This window comes from Photinus pyralis, unplaced genomic scaffold, assembly GCF_008802855.1.
Source record: "Photinus pyralis isolate 1611_PpyrPB1 unplaced genomic scaffold, Ppyr1.3 Ppyr1.4_LG1, whole genome shotgun sequence".
Taxonomy (NCBI): Eukaryota; Metazoa; Arthropoda; class Insecta; order Coleoptera; family Lampyridae; genus Photinus; species Photinus pyralis.
In genome coordinates, this window is record NW_022170249.1 from 58,986,955 (window position 1) to 59,006,342 (window position 19,388).

At 36.4% G+C, this 19,388-nt stretch overlaps 1 protein-coding gene across 1 annotated transcript; it reads right to left on the reverse strand.

Moving 5' to 3' along the window:
- Positions 1–16,258: 16,258 nt before the first annotated feature.
- On the reverse strand, positions 16,259–18,118 carry LOC116160405 (integrator complex subunit 8-like). The gene is made up of 4 exons (XM_031473591.1): positions 17,787–18,118; positions 17,548–17,727; positions 16,994–17,213; positions 16,259–16,945 (listed from the first exon to the last, which is right to left on the reverse strand). Exons 1-4 carry the CDS (start codon positions 17,902–17,904, stop codon positions 16,459–16,461), a joined length of 1,005 nt encoding a protein of 334 aa, XP_031329451.1. The 5' UTR covers positions 17,905–18,118; the 3' UTR covers positions 16,259–16,458.
- Between the last annotated feature and the right edge of the window lie 1,270 nt (positions 18,119–19,388).

The following is a 19,388-nucleotide window of genomic DNA, read 5'->3' on the forward strand; positions in this document are numbered from 1 at the left end:
TTTCCTCTAGATGCTTCAAAATTCTTGGATTTATTAGGCGTTCATACAATGAACTTCCTTGGTCTTATTTTTCGATCACCTTTTGGTACGAGGACCAAGATAGCTTCTTCCAAATCTGTGGAAAGTCACATTTGGATAGCATTTTCCCTCCATCGGCTTTGACTTCCAATATCTACTGGCATACTATCCGGCCGAGGTGCCTTCTTATCTCGTACTTTATTAACGAGCTCCCAGCGAGTTTATAATTTTGCTGTGTCTGTCGGTCTGTCCGTCCGTTAGCACGATATCTCGATAACGAATGGACCGATTACGATAAAATTTAGTAGACGGATTTTTTTAATTAAATTTATAGATCGGAATTGGCAATGCAGCCCAAAAAATAAGGAAGGCCCTTTTGACATCTCCGTGAGTTATGAACCTAATTGCATGAAATTCAATATGCGTATAGCTTTAGCCATATAAAACGCAATTCCAAAAATTGAGCCTAATCGATCAACATTCACAGTGCCCTTTTCGCATCTCGACCATTGATAAACCATTGCAAACTTTCTTATCTATGGAGGGATTTAAATAAAATTTGATACATAACCACTTGCAATAAAACCAAAATTAACGCGAGTGTCAAAATTTCGTTTTGCGCATGCGCAGTGTCAACTTTCTTATTTATGGAAGCAATTAAATGAAATTTCATACATATACATTTTAAATAAAAGCAAAACTAACATCAAGTTTAAAATTTGGTTTTGCACATGCTATAGCCATACCCAGGAGTTCGTTTTCTATATTTGTTTAGTTTATTAACGACTACATCAAGTGCTCTTTTATCAAACGGTTCCATACCTGTTATCGGCACCCCGATTCAAAATCATCCATGTTTATTTGCACTTTTTTCCTGGCGTTTCGAAATAAATCGTCCTCTTGCTTTAAGAACTTCTCTCCTAGCGTTTGCCACGTCTTGTGTCCATCAGTATCTGGGAACTCGTCGTGTGAAACTCGTTTTTTTGCCAATATTTTCCCACAACCGGAATTGAAGTATTTGGCATGTTTGGACTACTATTTCGAACTCTTGGCGTCGCTTGGAAACTCCTTTACATTTTAAAAGGGTCAGAATAGGGAGGGGGAATTGGGATTCTTAGAACTTTTTGAAAAACATAGATTTCGACCCCTTCTTAGAAATACTTTAAACTAACTTTATACCTTCGCGATTTTAAAATAGTTTCCCACTCGTCCCAACTGTGAGTGAAAATCATTTGTGGTGATAACAATTGAATATGCGTACGCGTTGCACTAAAGTGCATCCTTTTTATGGAAAGTTTATTGACACAAGAAACGCGTACACATTTTGTACACGAATTTAACTATGACCCTACTCCAATTCAGACTCACAGACGCTTTACTAAAGTTGCGAGGAAATTTCTCTCGAGTACTGGTGGCTGATAGCTATTTGTCCCCGTTTTCTCTTGTCGTCCGTATTTCAGAATGTTTCGAACCAGAGTTTTTCCGAAGGGGAACATTTTGTGGCAATATTGACTTTCAATTTCTCAATTCGAGCAAGTCGAAGGCCTCCATCAATTGCAACGAATTAATTACACCAATTTTGATCAACACCTAAAATAAATCTTGTGTACCAATAGAAAAAATCTGATAAAAACTTTGGATTCGAATAAACACACGATTAATTGGTTGACAATGACAAAAATGTATTCCGAAACACATGAATGAATTAAAACAAAATTGGTGGACGAAATAAAAGCATTCAGAGCTTGTTTTTATACATACCACGCACGCATGCGTTCGACAGATAAATAAATAAAAAATCTTAATTACTCACAGATATTGAATAATCCAATCAATCTGGTTGTAAAAAGGTTGCGATACTAGGTGCACTTAACTCAACAAAAAAACACTCACTGACAGTTTCAGGATAACATTGAACTTGATGACAAAATATGGTTTCTTGAATTTGAAGGCAAAATTGGGTGGCTTTTCGGACGGTAGAACACTTTTAACTTTTAATAAATGACAAACCTTGTAGAAAAGGCTTCGCTATGCAACTACTTCTGGGTTTACTCAACTTTTACTAACTGCAACTTTACGAACAAAACGCTTTTCTCTCATACTTTTACAACCTCACTGTACGATGTAATAACTTAAATCTTTTTTTAAGATTGTTTAACTTCTCCTGCACACTTTATTGCAATACTGACGAAATACGTTTTCACATACACAGGCTGACTGCCCGAAAAATTTAGCGTAAACGAAAAATCCACGCTCTTAAAGCGTCGCCGTCTTCTCGTTATCTCTAGTATTTAAGGGCTCACCATTTTCACCATTAAATAAACTCCTTCTTTATGAGTGTTCAAACTTCAAAGATGATTACTGAATCCAAATGGAGTGTGACACCAAACAGTGTTGATTTGTTAGAACATTATAATCCCTTATACTTTCTATTGAAATACAAACGGTTACTGTTCAGTGGATACGTCTCCCGGGGGTTCAAGTGCGCGGCGAGGGAGGGGGCGTTTTTACCCGGTGGAAATTGGCTCTCCCTCCTCCTCACTTCTACTATCGTCTCTCGTCATTTCGTGGCCTCTCCACGCCTGTATACAGCCCTATTATGTTCTTTCCTATCCTGCAGCTTTTTATTATTCTCTATTGCTGTCGCATGTCGGTTCCGTTTCCCTCTTATAAAATAGTGCAAATTAATAGCATTTAGGAACATTTAGGCCATGGAACCCGTCGGTTTATAATATTCGCATAGTATCTATAGCGCGTTCGCACCTCCAGATGCAGTATGGGGCCTTATGGACTAATTGCCTCTCTTACTAGTTTGTGTCATTCTTCGATAATGCTATCCTTGTTTCTAACCGCAGTGATGTCAAATTGACATATGATTGAAGTATTAAAACAAAACATAATCTCCTTGTGCTGTCTTTGTCACGTTTGGCAAGCATGTACTGTATGTCCATAAGCACCATACTGCATTTGGAGGTGCGAACGCGCTATAGAGGGTGGACAAGCCTCAAATTCGAGCCCTTTATACTACCTCCCTGACTAGAGTTGTCCGACTCCTCAACGTCTCTCAAACCATCCCCCATGTAAGATGAACCTAAGAATGCCGGAAGGGGAAGCGGCTTTGATCGTAGTCATATCCGGCCAGGATACCTCCACCATGGATCGTCACTTCGACTAGAGTGGGAGATTCACCAAGTATGTGGTGTGCCGTCTCGTGGTCTGTGTCACATCGTCTACAAGATGATGATTCTACCAAACCCATGCAATGCATGTGGATATGCTTGTTTAGTTTGCAGTGCCCAGAAAGTATGCCCACGAGTAACGGGTTCTTTCATGATAGCCCTTTGTAAAACCGCGCCAGGCTACGAGATAGTCCTTTGAAGACTTCTCTCCCATGGCGACAATCTTACATCATGTTCCACCAAGTCCTGGAGTGGGTTTGAGTGTCTTGAGCCTGGTCTTGAGATAATAAGTTGTTTAGAGTTGCAACTTTAATTGGAAGAGCTTGCTCCGTTTTTTGTCGGGATAACGGACTAGGAGTGTTCCCTACACCATTTTCGCATAGTAAACGAATCGGGGAATATTCTACGTAAAAAGTAGATAATAGAGTTGAGCTATTTTTAGTTAAAATTAATTTTATAGTTCTTTAGTAAATTCGTAATAAATGTTTGATTAAATTAGAATAAATTGAGCGGTTAATTTGAAGTTCATGGTTTTGAAGGTTATTTTAATTAACCAGAATTCTTTAAGTTAATTAATCCGTCCTTTACCTTTGAGAAATCCACTTAGGTTGCGAATGCAATAAAAGTGAGATAACAATATGTTGTTATTGATTATTGTTCTGTAGAGCGACCGCCTACCTTCCTAATCAAGTGATTAAAATCTCATTTGCAAAATTAATGTAACTAAAATTCGTTTAACATTTCTTCGTCCTTTAGTGATCATTTACGGTCCAAGCTCTGGCACTGCCACATTCTCACTATCCTACCATTACATTGGACGTGTACTGCTGCATTATGCAGTACTGAAGGTATGGACGATAAAAACCAATCAACACTATTTGCAATCTCTTCACCCTGAAATTTTGAAAGATTCTTCATGCGCCGACTTGCCCTTGAAATATGCGTTTTACAACGTATCGCCTACAAACACAATCGACCACGCTTATATCGCCACACCGCTACTTCGTGGAAAAAACTTAGAGATTTCAGACCACAAGGCGATGGACTACTTCTACGAATTACATCTAAACGATGATGTTCTGTCACTCTCACTTTCAGACGTAGTGCTGCTATGGGTCACATCAATTGAGAATTGCAACCTTGCAATAGAAGAAGAGTGCCACAACTCGCGGTATAGGTTCCTCGGGACGTTTCACACTGCAAATTGGGTTAACTAAAAAGGCAACCTCAACAAGATCCAGACTAACAATAATAGGAAATTTCATCTTTATCTTATTTAGAAGTGGGCCCACAATTACCCACAATTAATCATCTGTGCCACTATTCCACTATTACCATCAGGTATCACAATACGCCAACGTCATCCATGTGTGACTCGATAGCCCCTGCAACCTCAGCCCCCCTTGCCAAAAGCCCTCCGGATTATGCTCACGGCATGGGAATCAGATTACGTCTAATTTCTGTGAGAAATAAGGGCTATTTGAATGGTCTTAAATCAGACTTGTACGACCTGGAAGGTTTCAACAAGTAATTTTAGATTACTCTTTTTTAAACTAATTTTGTAATTTTGTTTCAGGTGAGTCCACCGTTCAAAATTGGAAACCTTTGGAACTTGCAGGTAAAAACTTCTCTGAAAATATATGCGAAGCCTTACTGTTAGTTTTAGTTTTGGTGAATTATTGGATTAAGGTGTTAGTGTTCAAATAAATTGTTACCACGAAAGCGTTCGGGTGCAAGGTGCAAAAAATTGCGTTGCGTTATTTTTCGAGTCGCTAGTTACGTTGAAAAACCAGTTTATTAATCAAAGTTCTGCATGTCATTTGTTTATACGAGGTGCTCATAATATTATAAATAACACGGCAACCGGTAAAAAGGTTAAATACAATTAATTTGTGCTTCCTTTAACTGCAAACCGTAAGTTTGGACATTTCCATACTGCGGAACATTGCTCATTTTTCCCATAAATATACCAAATAAGAACTTATGAGGAAACTGAAACGATTTCAAATTCGTAAATCTTTTTGCGAGTTTCACTTTTAATGAGTAACCAGATAAAGGGTATCAGTTCTCAATGGAAGAATGGGGGAACATTGCATCGATAAATGTCAGTTAATTAAATTTTTTATATTGCATCAAAATAGGAATCGACCGATTATGGGGATTTGGTATAAGAAATTTGCACTTAAAGTCACTCTAACGTTCCTGGAGAGGTCGATTTATGGTTCAGCAGTAAACATCTGACGTAAACCTTGATTTACCATACTCATATGTGAATAATTATTTGCCTAAATCGTCATGAAATCTTCTCTTTCATGCCTACTTTGTCTCAAGAAATTTTCCATGATGGTGGAAGTAATACATGTCCTGCCACCGGTCACTTTGACAATACGTAACAATAGTAATGGTAATAATAGTAAGTATGGAAGTCTGAGCAATACGTATTGCCCGTCTCTGAAGGGCAAAGATGCGGCGAACGGTTGCACAATTTCCCCAGACCATTGAACAGTACCAATATGGCTGTGTATGGGAAACAAATAAGCTAATTTTAGAATATGGGGCGAGACGTTGTTCGCTAGACGTCATAAGAGATAAATTTTACTCGCTATTAGCTTTGCCAGTAAATGAGTGTACTCCGAAAAGTTTAATTGAGGATCAATTTTGACATCAGAATTTTGAAAAATTTGGATTGGATCATTCATGCGCTTTTAGCGACATTATCAATGACACAGTTTTGTCTTTATTTATTGTTAGTTCGTTTGCGTTACACCATAGTTCTGCTAGGTCTCTAGCCTTACGCCATTTGTCGAGAAGATTGTTCAAATTATTATCAGAAACATCACTGTGGTATTGTCTGCCTATAAAATGCAATCGGTGATATTATTTAAATAAAACGGGAAACCATTAAAGTTTATCAAAAATAAAAGCGACCCCAGAATGGATCCTTGTGAGGCTCCAGAGTTTACAGTGGCACTCAGGGCCAGGAAACCAAGTATCACTCAACAAGCGATCGGACGAACATATTAAATTTAAATAAAGTTTAAGTTTAAGTTAAACACTCTTCATTATCCGGTTATAATTGCGAATCTCTTTATAACTGCAGCACAAACACCAAGCGAATATACTTCGGAACTTTGATTTCACTTAAAACTCCATTTAGACTTGATTGATAATAGGCATAACCCTTTTAACAGAAACTTCTTTGTAAACATAAAACACACTTATAACATTCACTTAAATAACGAGTTATTAGATAAAACTCTTATTGCAGTACAACTGGCTTCTTCGTAAACTTCACAACTTAACAACACTGACTGTCTCTTCAAAAAGCCTCGATAACGACAAAACTGACTACTTTGCCAACAATTACGCGCAAATACGGCTACATTTCAACGTCCATACAACTCGATTCACGTCTTCCACCATAAAAGAGTCATGATGCACTTCCGGTTTGCTTATTAAAAACCTTTTCCCTTTCCATTTAAACAAAAATAATGCGCCGTCTTAGAATAATCTGCACATGTGTCAAACTTTGGCAATAACACGCTCTTATCTTGAAACTAATTAGCTTTGCAGCTACAAGAAAACATCTTATCTAAGACCGGGGAAAAACATGAGATAAACTAAGCAAATAATTTCCAGATGTTTAGATCTAGTTCTTTAACACGTAATTTAAATTTAATATAACATAAACAAAATAATCAAGCGAATATCTAAACAAAAAAACAACATCAATAATTATACAAAACAAAATCGACTTCGAAATCGAACGTTGCCAATAAATGATATTCCAAAGAAAAGTTTGCATCACGTAGTTTTCACGACAAGATAGAGAGTTAAGGCATCTCGATATAAAATTCTGCACCATCAAATAATGGGTGTCATCTCGGGTGTGACATTTGAAAAAATTTTGCCAACTTATTCGCAATAATTGATTATTTTGTCAATGTAGATTTTGAAATTTGCGGTTCCGTTTACCCCAGAAGAGCTTACCATTTACCGAAATATTTAAAAAGTGTAATGTTTAATTAATCTTTCAAAATTAAATAAGTGAAAATGATGCGCCATCATAAGACTTACGCGCATTTTTGATTGGCAGATCAGTACGTGTCAGGCTAAGTGACGCACGATTGTACATATCTAATGCTGAAACTGCGAAGGATCTACGACATTCCATTACCGAGATCTCGATCGATTTATTAAAGGCGCCCAAACGAACGAATGATCGGCCTACAAGCTTACTTTTGAAAATCAAAAATTCGCTAAAAAGAGAAAACAAGTATAAATTGTGCAAAATTATTGTGCAGATAAAGCGCATTTTTTTAACAGAAATATTAGGAAATGGTTGGTTATATGTAGAGGATGCTCTTTACATAAACATTTAAACACTGCCTGGCATACGTTCAAAATCCTCCGACACTCCATTCTGCAGATATTTGCACTGAAAGCTTCGACTTCACCAATAGTCTCGTCCGGTCGATTCATTTTGCCTGTACTTTCCTCCTACAAACCGTTTTCGAGATATTCGCTCTTAAAGTTTTGAAATCACCAATGGATATATTTCTTCCAGATGTCCCAAACACCCTTTGTGAGTACTCTCTTCCGACAATCCGTTCTGGAGATATGAGATATAAGGGAATGTATTCGATCATGATAAGGGATCGAGGAGGAGGACTATGGTTGGTGGAAATTAATTCCTCGTGTTGAGACCTTTCATTAGAGTACCATGAAGGATAAATCCTGTTCCACTGCCCCCCCCCCCCAAAACCCTATCTCATCCACTGATTTCGAAAAAGAGTCGCGTGGAAAAGTTATACTTTGTACAAACCAATTTATTTCGATTAGACTTTTATTAGAATACCATGAAGGGTTGAACGTGTGTACTTGGATGTGTACTTGGATAGGTTTTCAAACTAAGCGATTCAGGAATACCTCGATAGTATAATACAATGCCGAAAACCCCACAGATCAACCATATTTCTTTGGCAACACCTCGATCGAGATTTCTTCAAATGAAATTGACATTTATTATTAAAAACCACACGTAGCTACCATCAAACAAAGCATACATATACATATATTGCCCCCAACTTGGCTTGGAGCACGAAATGACACCTTCGGGATTACAATACGTACACGCCTTCGTCTAAGCTGTTCATCCGTTTGTGAAACAAAAACCAAAAAAAGAACCGTTTGTAACATCCCCCTCCCCCCTGCCGATTTCTTCACTTCTAGACATGAGGATGTATAGATACTTCCTAACTACCAATCCACCACCCTCAACAACTTCATTAAATGAAACCGTAGCCCAGACTAAGCATCACCTGGTTTTTAGCGCATTTTTTTTTTAAATTTAAAAAATGTGCCATTGTTTGCACTTTGTCCGTCTGCCCGTCTGTCCGTCCGTCCGGACCCATTTCTACGGTTTTGAACTACTTCTCAACCAACTCGTCTCAGACTTGGCATACGCGTGTCTTTAGTGGTGCCAAGTAAAATTTTTGAAAATTGGGGGGGGGGGGGGGAGGTGACTGGGGGGACCTCACGTTCTACCCATCATGGTATTCTAATGAAAGGTCTCGCCGACATGAATTGGTTTTCACAAACTATAACTTTCCTGCGCGACTCCTTTTCGAGATCAATAGGTGGCCGGGGGGAGGGGGTAATTCTATCATCTTTCATGGTATTTTAATTAAAGGTGTCAACAAAACGAACGGTTTTCTGCCAACCACCCTTCTTTCTGACTCTTTAACAAGGAGGGGGGGGTGGAACAGGTTCTTTCAGGATCGTTCACGGAACTCTAATGAAGAGTCTCAACGAAAGGAATTAATTTCTACCAACCGTCCACAGTTCGTCCATTTGCAAGAATCATCGGGACAATTTTTGGAAACGGTTGTTTTAGGGGTCCTGTAAAAACATTGAGAACGCTCTGGGAATCTCCCAGTTTGAAAGGCAAAGCATTGTTTTTGATATTTGTTTATTTAATTAATCAATGACTATGACACCTAAATGGTGATCGGGTTTGTCATAGTGTTTTGTTATCAAAACAAGTGGCGGATTTTATACTTATTAATAATAGATTGTTAATTTTCGTGATTTCTTTTTTATAATTTTCCATGAAAAACAATAACATTTGAAAATGAACGTTCCATACCAACTGTACCTTACAGAAAATTCGAGTTTCCCTCTGGGCAATAGTTAACGAGATAATTGAAGTCAAATGTGAAAAAAACGACATTTTCCCGTTTTATCTTCGTTTTTTGTTTATAAGACTGCCTTTGGACCTAATTTGACTGGTCTGTAAGCTATTTCGGCTTTAAAAAATGGGCTTTATCTGCACAAGAGTTGTGCACTATTTATACTTGTTGTTTTGTGTGTGTGACTTAAAAATGTTTGGAAGATACACAGAAGATCCATTATATAAAGTGCGTTCTGTTTGTTCTTCACACTCCAATAATTGTAATTGCATTTTAAAGACAAAATTAAACAATAATCATACTGTCTAAAACTCTCATCTTGACACGCGACGAGCAAAAATGACAAATTATATTTTGTCTACAAGACACTTCTTTTGCGAGTAGTCGCGCGGAAAATAACATAAATTAACCTACATAAAAAGTAGGTGAGCGTCTGCATTGCTGTAACTTGCGACCCGACAATTTGCTGCTTACTTAAAAGAAAGTAAAAGTTCTCTTTTTTGTACGTGAACTTTAATTTGCATCTTTGCAAGTTCACAAATTGTGAGTCGAGCTTTGTCTCCTTTAACCCATGCTGTAGCTACACATGTAAAATTCTCAATAAATATTTTTGTTCTACTTTCTTTTGGAAAGTTTACCGGTTTTTCCCAAATTGTTATATTACGCGAAATTTTAAATTTTGTTCGGCGTATGAAAGAAATACTATACTACCCGTACATGATGGTAGGCGGTGCTCTTCTTATTGTCTAACCCTTACTAGTTCAACCGGAACACTTTTGTGTGCCATTGAGATTAAAAGTCAACGTGTGAGATACAGGCTAATAAAACATATCCTTAGCACCGTTATGTGCAAATGAGTTCAGTGATTATCGAATCAATTGGATCGTTCCAGAATCGTGACGCGAGCTAGAGATTTACTGAGGACGTGATATAATTTACAACAAGCAATTTGCGTGTTACAGTTTTTACAAATACGTACATCAGCTGTTTGAATAAGATTATTTCTATAGTTCAAAGATACAAATTACTACCATTTTATTGGGAATCACATTAACATTCAGTTTGAGTATTATTAACGAACAATCGTTATTTTTAGACGGCAGCGTTGTAATAAGAATTTGTTACAAGAGATTACCGCATGTAAAACAAAATTGATACGAATATTGTTCTAAAAACGGTTTATAGCCGCAATTTTTCTAGTCGTGATCGTGATCGCCCTTTATTTGGTATGCTCATAATTTATCCATTAATGCCCAGAATTTTGTAGGTCATTTTTGATTCTTAAAAAGAAACTCATTGGGTTTTCGGCATTATATTCGTACTATTGTGTTATTCCTGAATCGCTTAGTCTGGACAATAATACTGAAGTTAATCATGCTTTGTGACCGATCACTTTTTGTTCACATTCAAGGTGGGAAAACACATGAATACAAAACTTTGATGTAGGCAATCGCTCTGTATCGACAATTTAATTGAATTCACTTGAAGGATTGGGAATTGACCGAATAGTACGAAATCGATAAAAAAACTTATCTGAAATTGATTCATAAATCAATGGCGCAGGGCCACAGACTCGTGATTTCAAGTTTATTTTGTTTATTGTGAATATTAATGTAATCGCGTAGGCAATGTAGCTATTAACTAGGATGCTAAAGAGTTTCGAAAGTTGTTCATTTGTGGGATCGAATCTTGATATTAATCTCCTCCATGATCCGTTGACCCATTTCACAGCAAAATGGCCGCTCGTTATCAGCAGGTGGAAAGATATTTCAAAGGTGTCAGCACTCGCATGTATCGGTGAATTTAAACCAAGGTTGTAACTTGTACTTTGCATGTAATGCAACGTATCCATAATTTACATTGGTAAATAACATTAAAATTTAGACGGAAACTAAATAGTCGAGACCGAACTTGGACTAAAATAAAAACCCTAAAAGAAACCAAAGGTAACCCCTTGTAATGTATTAAAATTTCATTATTATCAAGTAATCAGATAACAAATATATCGAATGATATGTCATAAATATTTTTCATATTGAATCAAATAAAAACGTATTTTGTATAATTAAATTTAATACAAAACAAGTGGCGACGAGGTGAAGTACATTTTATTATTCTTTAACGCGATCAACACTGGTAATCGTTATCAATAATGGCAGATACCGCCCAATTAAATCAATTGATTGCAGCAATGCTAGAGATGACTACGACAATGCAACGCCAGCAGAATGTGAATGCAAATCAACAAAAGCCTCAAGTAACATTGCTATCAAGTTTTGAAACATTTGACCCGAAGAATCAAAATACAAGGAACGATTAGAAATCCACTTTCAAGTCAAAGGGCTAATCAACGATAAGGAAATGTGCGCAAAGCTACTCCTTCAGTACATAGGATCCTCGAATTACGATTTACTAACTTCCTTAGCTGCCCCTGAAGATCCGAAACGGCTAACCTACGATAAGTTAATTGAGCTACTGGAAAAACATTTTTGTCCGAAAACGAACATAATTGTAGAGCAGCATAAATTTTTATGCGAATATCAAAATGACAGCGATTCTATAACAGAATACGTTGCAAAACTACGGAAATATGTCAATAATTGCGAATTTCAATGTGAATGTGGCAAATCTGTAGCAGAAATCTTTTTAGGGGCACAATTCATTCGTGGTATTCGTGATATGAAGATCAAAGAACACCTTTTGCAAAGTAATACGTTAAGTTTTACAGAAGTCATTGAAAAAGCACTAGCATTAGAAGCGAGTAAAATTAATACACAAGAAATTTCAAATTCCCAAGGAACAATCAAATCTGAAGATGTTAATCATGTGTCACGCCATCGTACTAACACTAGTAATACAAACAATCGTAACGCGCATTGTGATCGAAACCGGAATAAATCAAAAAGAAGAATAGACTTGCAAAACCGATCAACATCGAGAATAAACTATCAACATTTAGGCATCAACAATTTGTGTCTAAGGTGCGGTCGTGCTAATCATAGGGCGAACTGTTGTCGTATTGATAGCAACAGGTTAAAGTGTAATGCGTGTGGTAAATCGGGACATGTATCAAAAGTATGCATACAAACAATAATGAAACAAAAATCAAACAACGCTTCAACCAATGTGGAAACGAATTACGTTTCATCACAAAACGAACAATTTAATAGCATCAATAACATTGTGGACATATTTCAAAAACACAGTGTACAACATCAAAATGAAATCCGTAAATATATTACTGATATTTATATCGAAGGAAAGCGTCAATCATTTGAAGTCGACTCGGGAGCAGGATACACTTTGATTCCGGAAACAGATTACGCGAGATTGAATTTAAAAGCAACTCTTCGAAAGCCATCAACACTATTTCGATCATATACGGGAGAAGTTTTTACCCCAATAGGTTTTGTATCTGTTGAGGTTGAATATCAAGGAAGAAAATCACAAGAAGAAATGTACATAGTACCATCGAAATATCACCCAATTTTGGGAAGAATCTGGATACGCCATTTACAAATTAATTTAGCGGAAATCGATAAAAATAACACAAATTTATCAAAGTCGGATTGTTTTGCAATTGACCCTATTCCAAATATATTTTCTGAATATAAGGATATATTTGAACCAAAAGTGGGATGTATTCCAAACGTAAAATGTTCCTTAAAGCTACGCGAAAACGCTAAACCAACTTTTATCAAACATCGAATCATACCATATGCACTTCGAGAAAAAGTCGAACGAGAACTAGACATGCTCGAGAAGACTGGAATTATTACCAAGGTTAATCTAAGCGACTGGGGATCGCCATTAGTAGTCATACCCAAACCAGATGGAAACGTAAGGCTTTGTGTGGATTACAAAATATCTGTCAACCAACAATTGCAAGCAGCGCACTATCCAATTAGGAATATTGACGAGATTCTGAACAATCTTCGTAATTCAAAAGTTTTTTGCAGACTGGACTTATACAAAGCGTACTTGCATGTACAAGTTGATGAAGATAGCCAAACAATTCAAACAATATCAACACATAGAGGAACGTACCGAATGAACAGGTTATCCTTTGGGATCAAAACCGCTCCGAACGAATTTAATAGAATATTGGAAGAAATTTTGCAAGATCTAGATGGAACCATGTCTTACTTTGACGATATTATTATACATGCAACATCTAGAGAGGAGTGTGGTAAACGATTGATAAGATGTTTAGATAGGCTGAAAGCAAATGATCTACATCTTAACAAAGATAAATGTGATTTTTTCAAAACAGAAATCCAGTACTTAGGATATACCGTTCGATATAATCAAATTTCCAAATGTCAAAACAAAGTGGAAGCCATCGAAAAAGTTCATCGCCCGAAAAATGCAGATGATGTACGTAAGTTCTTAGGAATGGTAACATATTACTCAAGATTTATACCAAATGCATCAACACTAACATATCCACTCAGGAAGCTACTTCAAAAAAATTATAAATTTTCATGGTCATCAATATGCGAAGCGGCTTTTATCAAATTGAAGCAAGAAATATCAAGCGATAGAGTATTGGTACCATTCAATCCAAATTTACATATAACAATTGCATGTGATGCCAGTCCGACAGGTATCGCAGGAGTTCTATCAAATATTATCGAAGGAGGAGAAAGACCTGTGGCTTTTGTATCAAGATCGCTCACCCAAGCAGAGCAAAATTATAGCCAACTCGACAGAGAAGCGCTCGCAATAGTTTTTACAGTGAACAAATTCTATAATTATGTCTATGGCCAACAATTTACACTAATCACTGACAATAAGCCATTAACACGTATTTTTCATCAAGATTCGAAATTACCAGCCATGACATCAAGCCGATTATTGCGTTATGCAACATTCTTGCAGAATTTTAACTACAAGGTTCAACACAGGAAAGCAGAAGAGCATCAAAACGTAGATTTCTTGTCAAGATCAACACATCATCAAAAAGTTCCAGGTATTGAAACACTGCTAGATGAAGAACTACAAGTTATATGCGATCAAACCATAAATCAAATATCCACCCATTCAATCACACATACGTCAATAGCAGAAGGAACCGAGCAGGATAAAGAACTTTCCAAAATGAAAAATGACATAATTCAAGGAAATGTGGAAAATACTGATTACAGTGTGGGAACTGGAATAATATTCAAAAGGTAATCGAATCGTAATACCAGAAAATCTTCGTTCAGAAGTACTAAGGGAACTACATCATACCCATATAGGTATAGTAAAAATGAAACAACTTGCAAGAAAATACTGCTATTGGAAAAACATCGATAGACCGATAGACATCGAACAATTGGTAAAATTATGTAAAAGTTGTGCTCTCATAAGGAAGAATCCAGAAAAGGCACCACTGCATCACTGGGAAGAACCTCAAGAAAATTTCGATAGGATCCATATGGATTATGCAGGACCTTTCCAGGGTTTCCATTTCTTCGTTGTAGTAGATGCAAAATCAAAATGGGCCGAAATTAAACCAATAAAACAAGCACCTACATCCGAAAATACCATACATTTATTGCAAGAAATTTTTTGTACGCATGGGTTACCAAAAGTATTGGTATCCGACAATGCTTCAATATTTCAAAGTACAATGTTTCATGAATTTTGTACAAGAAACGGTATCATCCAGAAATTTACTGCACCTGGACATCCATCAACAAATGGCCTGGCTGAAAGAAACATACAAACCCTCAAACGTAAACTTACAGCTATGGCAGAAGAGAAATTATCTATGCACGTGAAAATTAGAGAAATACTTTTTAGATATCGAGCAACCCCTCTACAATGTGGAAAAACACCAGCGCAATTATACTTAGGAAGAGATATCCGTATAAAACTTGATGCGATGCGACCACCAAAAGAAAGTGTTGGTAACAAAATATTTCATCATAATATTCGAAATTATAGTGTGGGAGAGAGGGTACAAGCACGATGGTATGCAGACAACAAACCCACATGGAAATTCGGAACTATTGAACAAAAATTTGGACGACTACATTATCAAATTAAATTAGATAATGGTTACAGCTTAAAGAGGCATATAGACCAGCTTGCCAGAACAAGCGTCCCTCCAAAGAAAACAATGACATTCCAAGACGATCGACAGGAGAGTATTACAGACAAACAGTAGACTGAGGGAATGGACGAAATGATGATTATACAACCCCGACAGCAAATAGAGCGACCTGTATTAGAAGATATAAGGAGACCAGCACCAGAAGAACCTATACTACGGAGATCTGAGAGGTATCGACAACCACCTAGATACTTGTTAGAATATATACAGAAGAAGTAATTCAAAAATATTCAATTTCAATTTTTTAATAAGTGTGGGAGAATCTGTAATGTATTAAAATTTCATTATTATCAAGTAATCAGATAACAAATATATCGAATGATATGTCATAAATATTTTTCATATTAAATCAAATAAAAACGTATTTTGTATAATTAAATTTAATACAAAACACAAACTCAGACAAAGGTGTATTTCATTTTGATAAAAAGCAGCCAAACTAGGTAAAGAATTGATACCACCTAAATCCAAAGAAGTATATGAGCAGCAGTACCATACGTTTAAGAAGTAGTGCCGCATACAAAATGTGGAACAACCTACTGAAATTGCCTTGTTAGTAATTTCATCCTTCCGGGATTTTCGTCCAAATTTAATCCCGGCGGGACAAAAAGTGACACTTCAGTACTTGTCATAACGGAGTGAAGTTGTCACTTTAGTCTCGGAAGTACGAAAAGTAAATAAACAAATTGTCAGATATGCATGTTGTTTACAAATGATGTAATTGGGTTAAAATGATTGGGTCGAGAATTTTTTTAAGCTCCACCCATTGTTTACAGCACAGGACATTTGCATAAAGGAGACAAATGTTTCAAATCTTTTTCCAACAAAGAATTGATAGGTCCTGCTTTCTTCCTGGCCCCACCCCTTATGCCAGTAGCAAGGGGAGCAGCACAAACAGATAATACAATCCCCCAATCGAAACTTCTAACGGGTGAAGCTTTAAAGATTGACATCCAGCAGTAGAAGATTACCCTCTACTGAAAACAAGAAACAAAAAAAGTATACAAACCATGTATTGGTTAACAGTACTCATGTGTAGCTGTTGCAATAAACTCAAAGATGTGTCGGTGGCACTACAACTGCAAGCTAAACAGTATCCCTCCAGTTTTTTAGAGTTAACATTCAGAAATCCAGTCTTGTGAGAAATACTGTTGTAATACTGCATGCAGTTGTTAAAATACGATGTGGCAGTCTCATAATTTTCTTTAAAAAAGTAGAACTCTGCCAAATCGTAACTGATCTGTGCATAAAATTCGTCTTTCGAAATCGGCGTAGATCGGTCCCAATTGTTTTCTACCAGTAAACTGTCCTCTTTCAGCGTTGCAAAGCAATCGTAGGTTATAAGATGAGGCACACAGCCTTTTGCCAAAATATCGGTGAGGAAGCACACACTCTTTTGAACGTTCTGAGGGGAATGTATAATTGAATCGTCAGGTGACGTAAATTCGATGTTCCTACAATCAAGTGGTTCAAAAGATTTCAATCTCAGAATGTCTTCTTACCCTATGAACTTGACCGGACCCATAAATATACAATTTACAGTGCTTCTAATTACCCATCGATGAAACAAGACTAATGCAAAACCGAAAGGTTGGGATAAGATTTCTGTATCTTCAACATCGGGTACGTTAAAAATATCAACTGGAATTTGGTTATTGGTGAAGTATAATAGGTCTTGTAGGATGTTCAGTTGAAATTTATATGGTAGCTCTTTGATAATATCTGGAAAAAAATATTAACAATAACATTTATTAAAGAAATGTATCTATGCCATGGAACTTTTGTTTTTTCTAAACCGAAATTGCCTTTCACAACGATCTGTTTCTCTTAAAAATCCAGGTATACATGGCCAATTCAAAAATAGTAATTTTTAGGATTATCTTACACATTGGTGTAACCAGAGGTGTAACCATCACAAGTTTGTGCATATATAAGATGTTGATATATAGAAGTAACACTCGTATCGATAAAAGTCAACCGAGATACAATTTGATAAGACAAAGTCGAGCACAAAATGTACAGTAAATCCATCCAAACTTTCATCAGAAATCCTTACCAAGATTCCATTTTAAATAGGCCACTACTTTCAAAGATAATATCTTAAGCGCCAGATGCTTCAATGTGTACTTAGTTTCCAACACGCTGCTTTTGTCTCCATCTACCTCAACTTTTTTAAGATCGGTAGTTTCATATACCACAGACGTAAATTTATTAATAAGCTCAACCGGAGACGGATCTAAAATAGAAACGGGATCAAAATAAACGTAAGACTACGTTTATTCATTTTTATTTTACCAGGTTTCTCCTTTTGTAAGTGGTCCAGCAGAAGTTCCTCTCGAAGTAAAAATTCAAACCAAAGAACGGTATCAGGCGATATTGGTACAGTACCGGGTCGTAAAAGGTCTACATCCATCACTTAAATTGTGTACACTACGAAGACGTTCATTGGAAAAAAATTAAGGTTCATTCGTTCATTTTTCTTTGAAACGTTTGCGTTATTTAAAAACTTAACAATATATATTTGTAGGTTATGGGTTGGTGGTACTGGTGGTTTTATCAGAGATGGCGCGCAATTCACTGAAAGGTTGCATTCCATTATCAGAATATACGCGCATTGAAATCAAAGACAGTAGCATTCACAACCTCAAAATTAATAGCTACAATCATTGAATTTATAACTAGGATAGTTATAAATTCAATGCTACAATTAACAATCGAAAATTAACGTAAATGTTTAAAGCTATATATTTTAAGGGTAACATTCACAATATAGAAAATTAATCGTCGAAATTAATACTTAACGCAGAAGTTTGCAAACTGCAAACTTTGTCGCTTAATTTTACGAAAATGAACCCGACATAACCATGTTTTGTTTCATCTTTGTTTTGATTTTGTTTACATATACAATGAATGTGGCGAACAGAAAAAAGTATCTTGCCACTTTAGGATAAGGCTAGTTATAGTTAAAAGACACTTATTAACACAAACACTGATTCTTGTGCTTGCGCTACAAGGTTATGTTGAAAGTTGTTGTATAAACAATTAACCAATTGCCTCGCCGGTACATAGGTGGCGACACTGCTTAAACATTAATTTCACGTATTAATTTCAGGCATTGCGAAGGATTGCTTTGCGTAAAGTTAACGAAATAATTTCACTCATTAATTATAAACATTAATTGGAGGTTGTGAATGCAGCTTTAAGAAGGACCGTCTGTTTTAAACGGAAGACGGCGGCGGCCACTTTCCTACCTCGGAGTGAATAACGGGTGGGGGGGGGGGCGCAAAAACCAGCGACCAAAGCCTGAAAAGGTCCCTCTCATGCAAAATTGTGTACGAATTAATGCAATGTAGTTGATTTTTAAGTGACCCTGAAACCTATTTATTTAATCAATCAAATAATGGAGGATGTCATGTGTAGTGATATGCAACTGAGCAACTAAGAGATAGGTACTTGACTCGATTGAGAAAACCATAGCCATAGCTGATCATTAATATTTTATTTAAAAAATAATGAAGAACTAGAACACACAAAGTTACAAAAATTTCGTTCCTATTCATTGCACTATTTTGTAAAGAAAAGCAAGTATAAAAAATTAAATATATCCAAACATTCTCAAATTCTTTCAATATATCCTCTACTTCTACACTTTTTGTAATATCTGCATGCACATGCAGTAGAAGATGTATTAGGCTAAATGCACACTTGCGTGTTTTCAAGCCGCGAACAATTACCTGTCTTTTCCAAGCAAAATGGATGACTATCAACGCGTTACGTTTGCTAACTCAGTGTATGAATATTTATACAACAACAAAGAACCGCATGGGTTTTCCGCTTGATTAGTGCTCGTTCATTTCCCTATTTCAACATCTTCGCAGATAGGAAAAAAAATTTGTC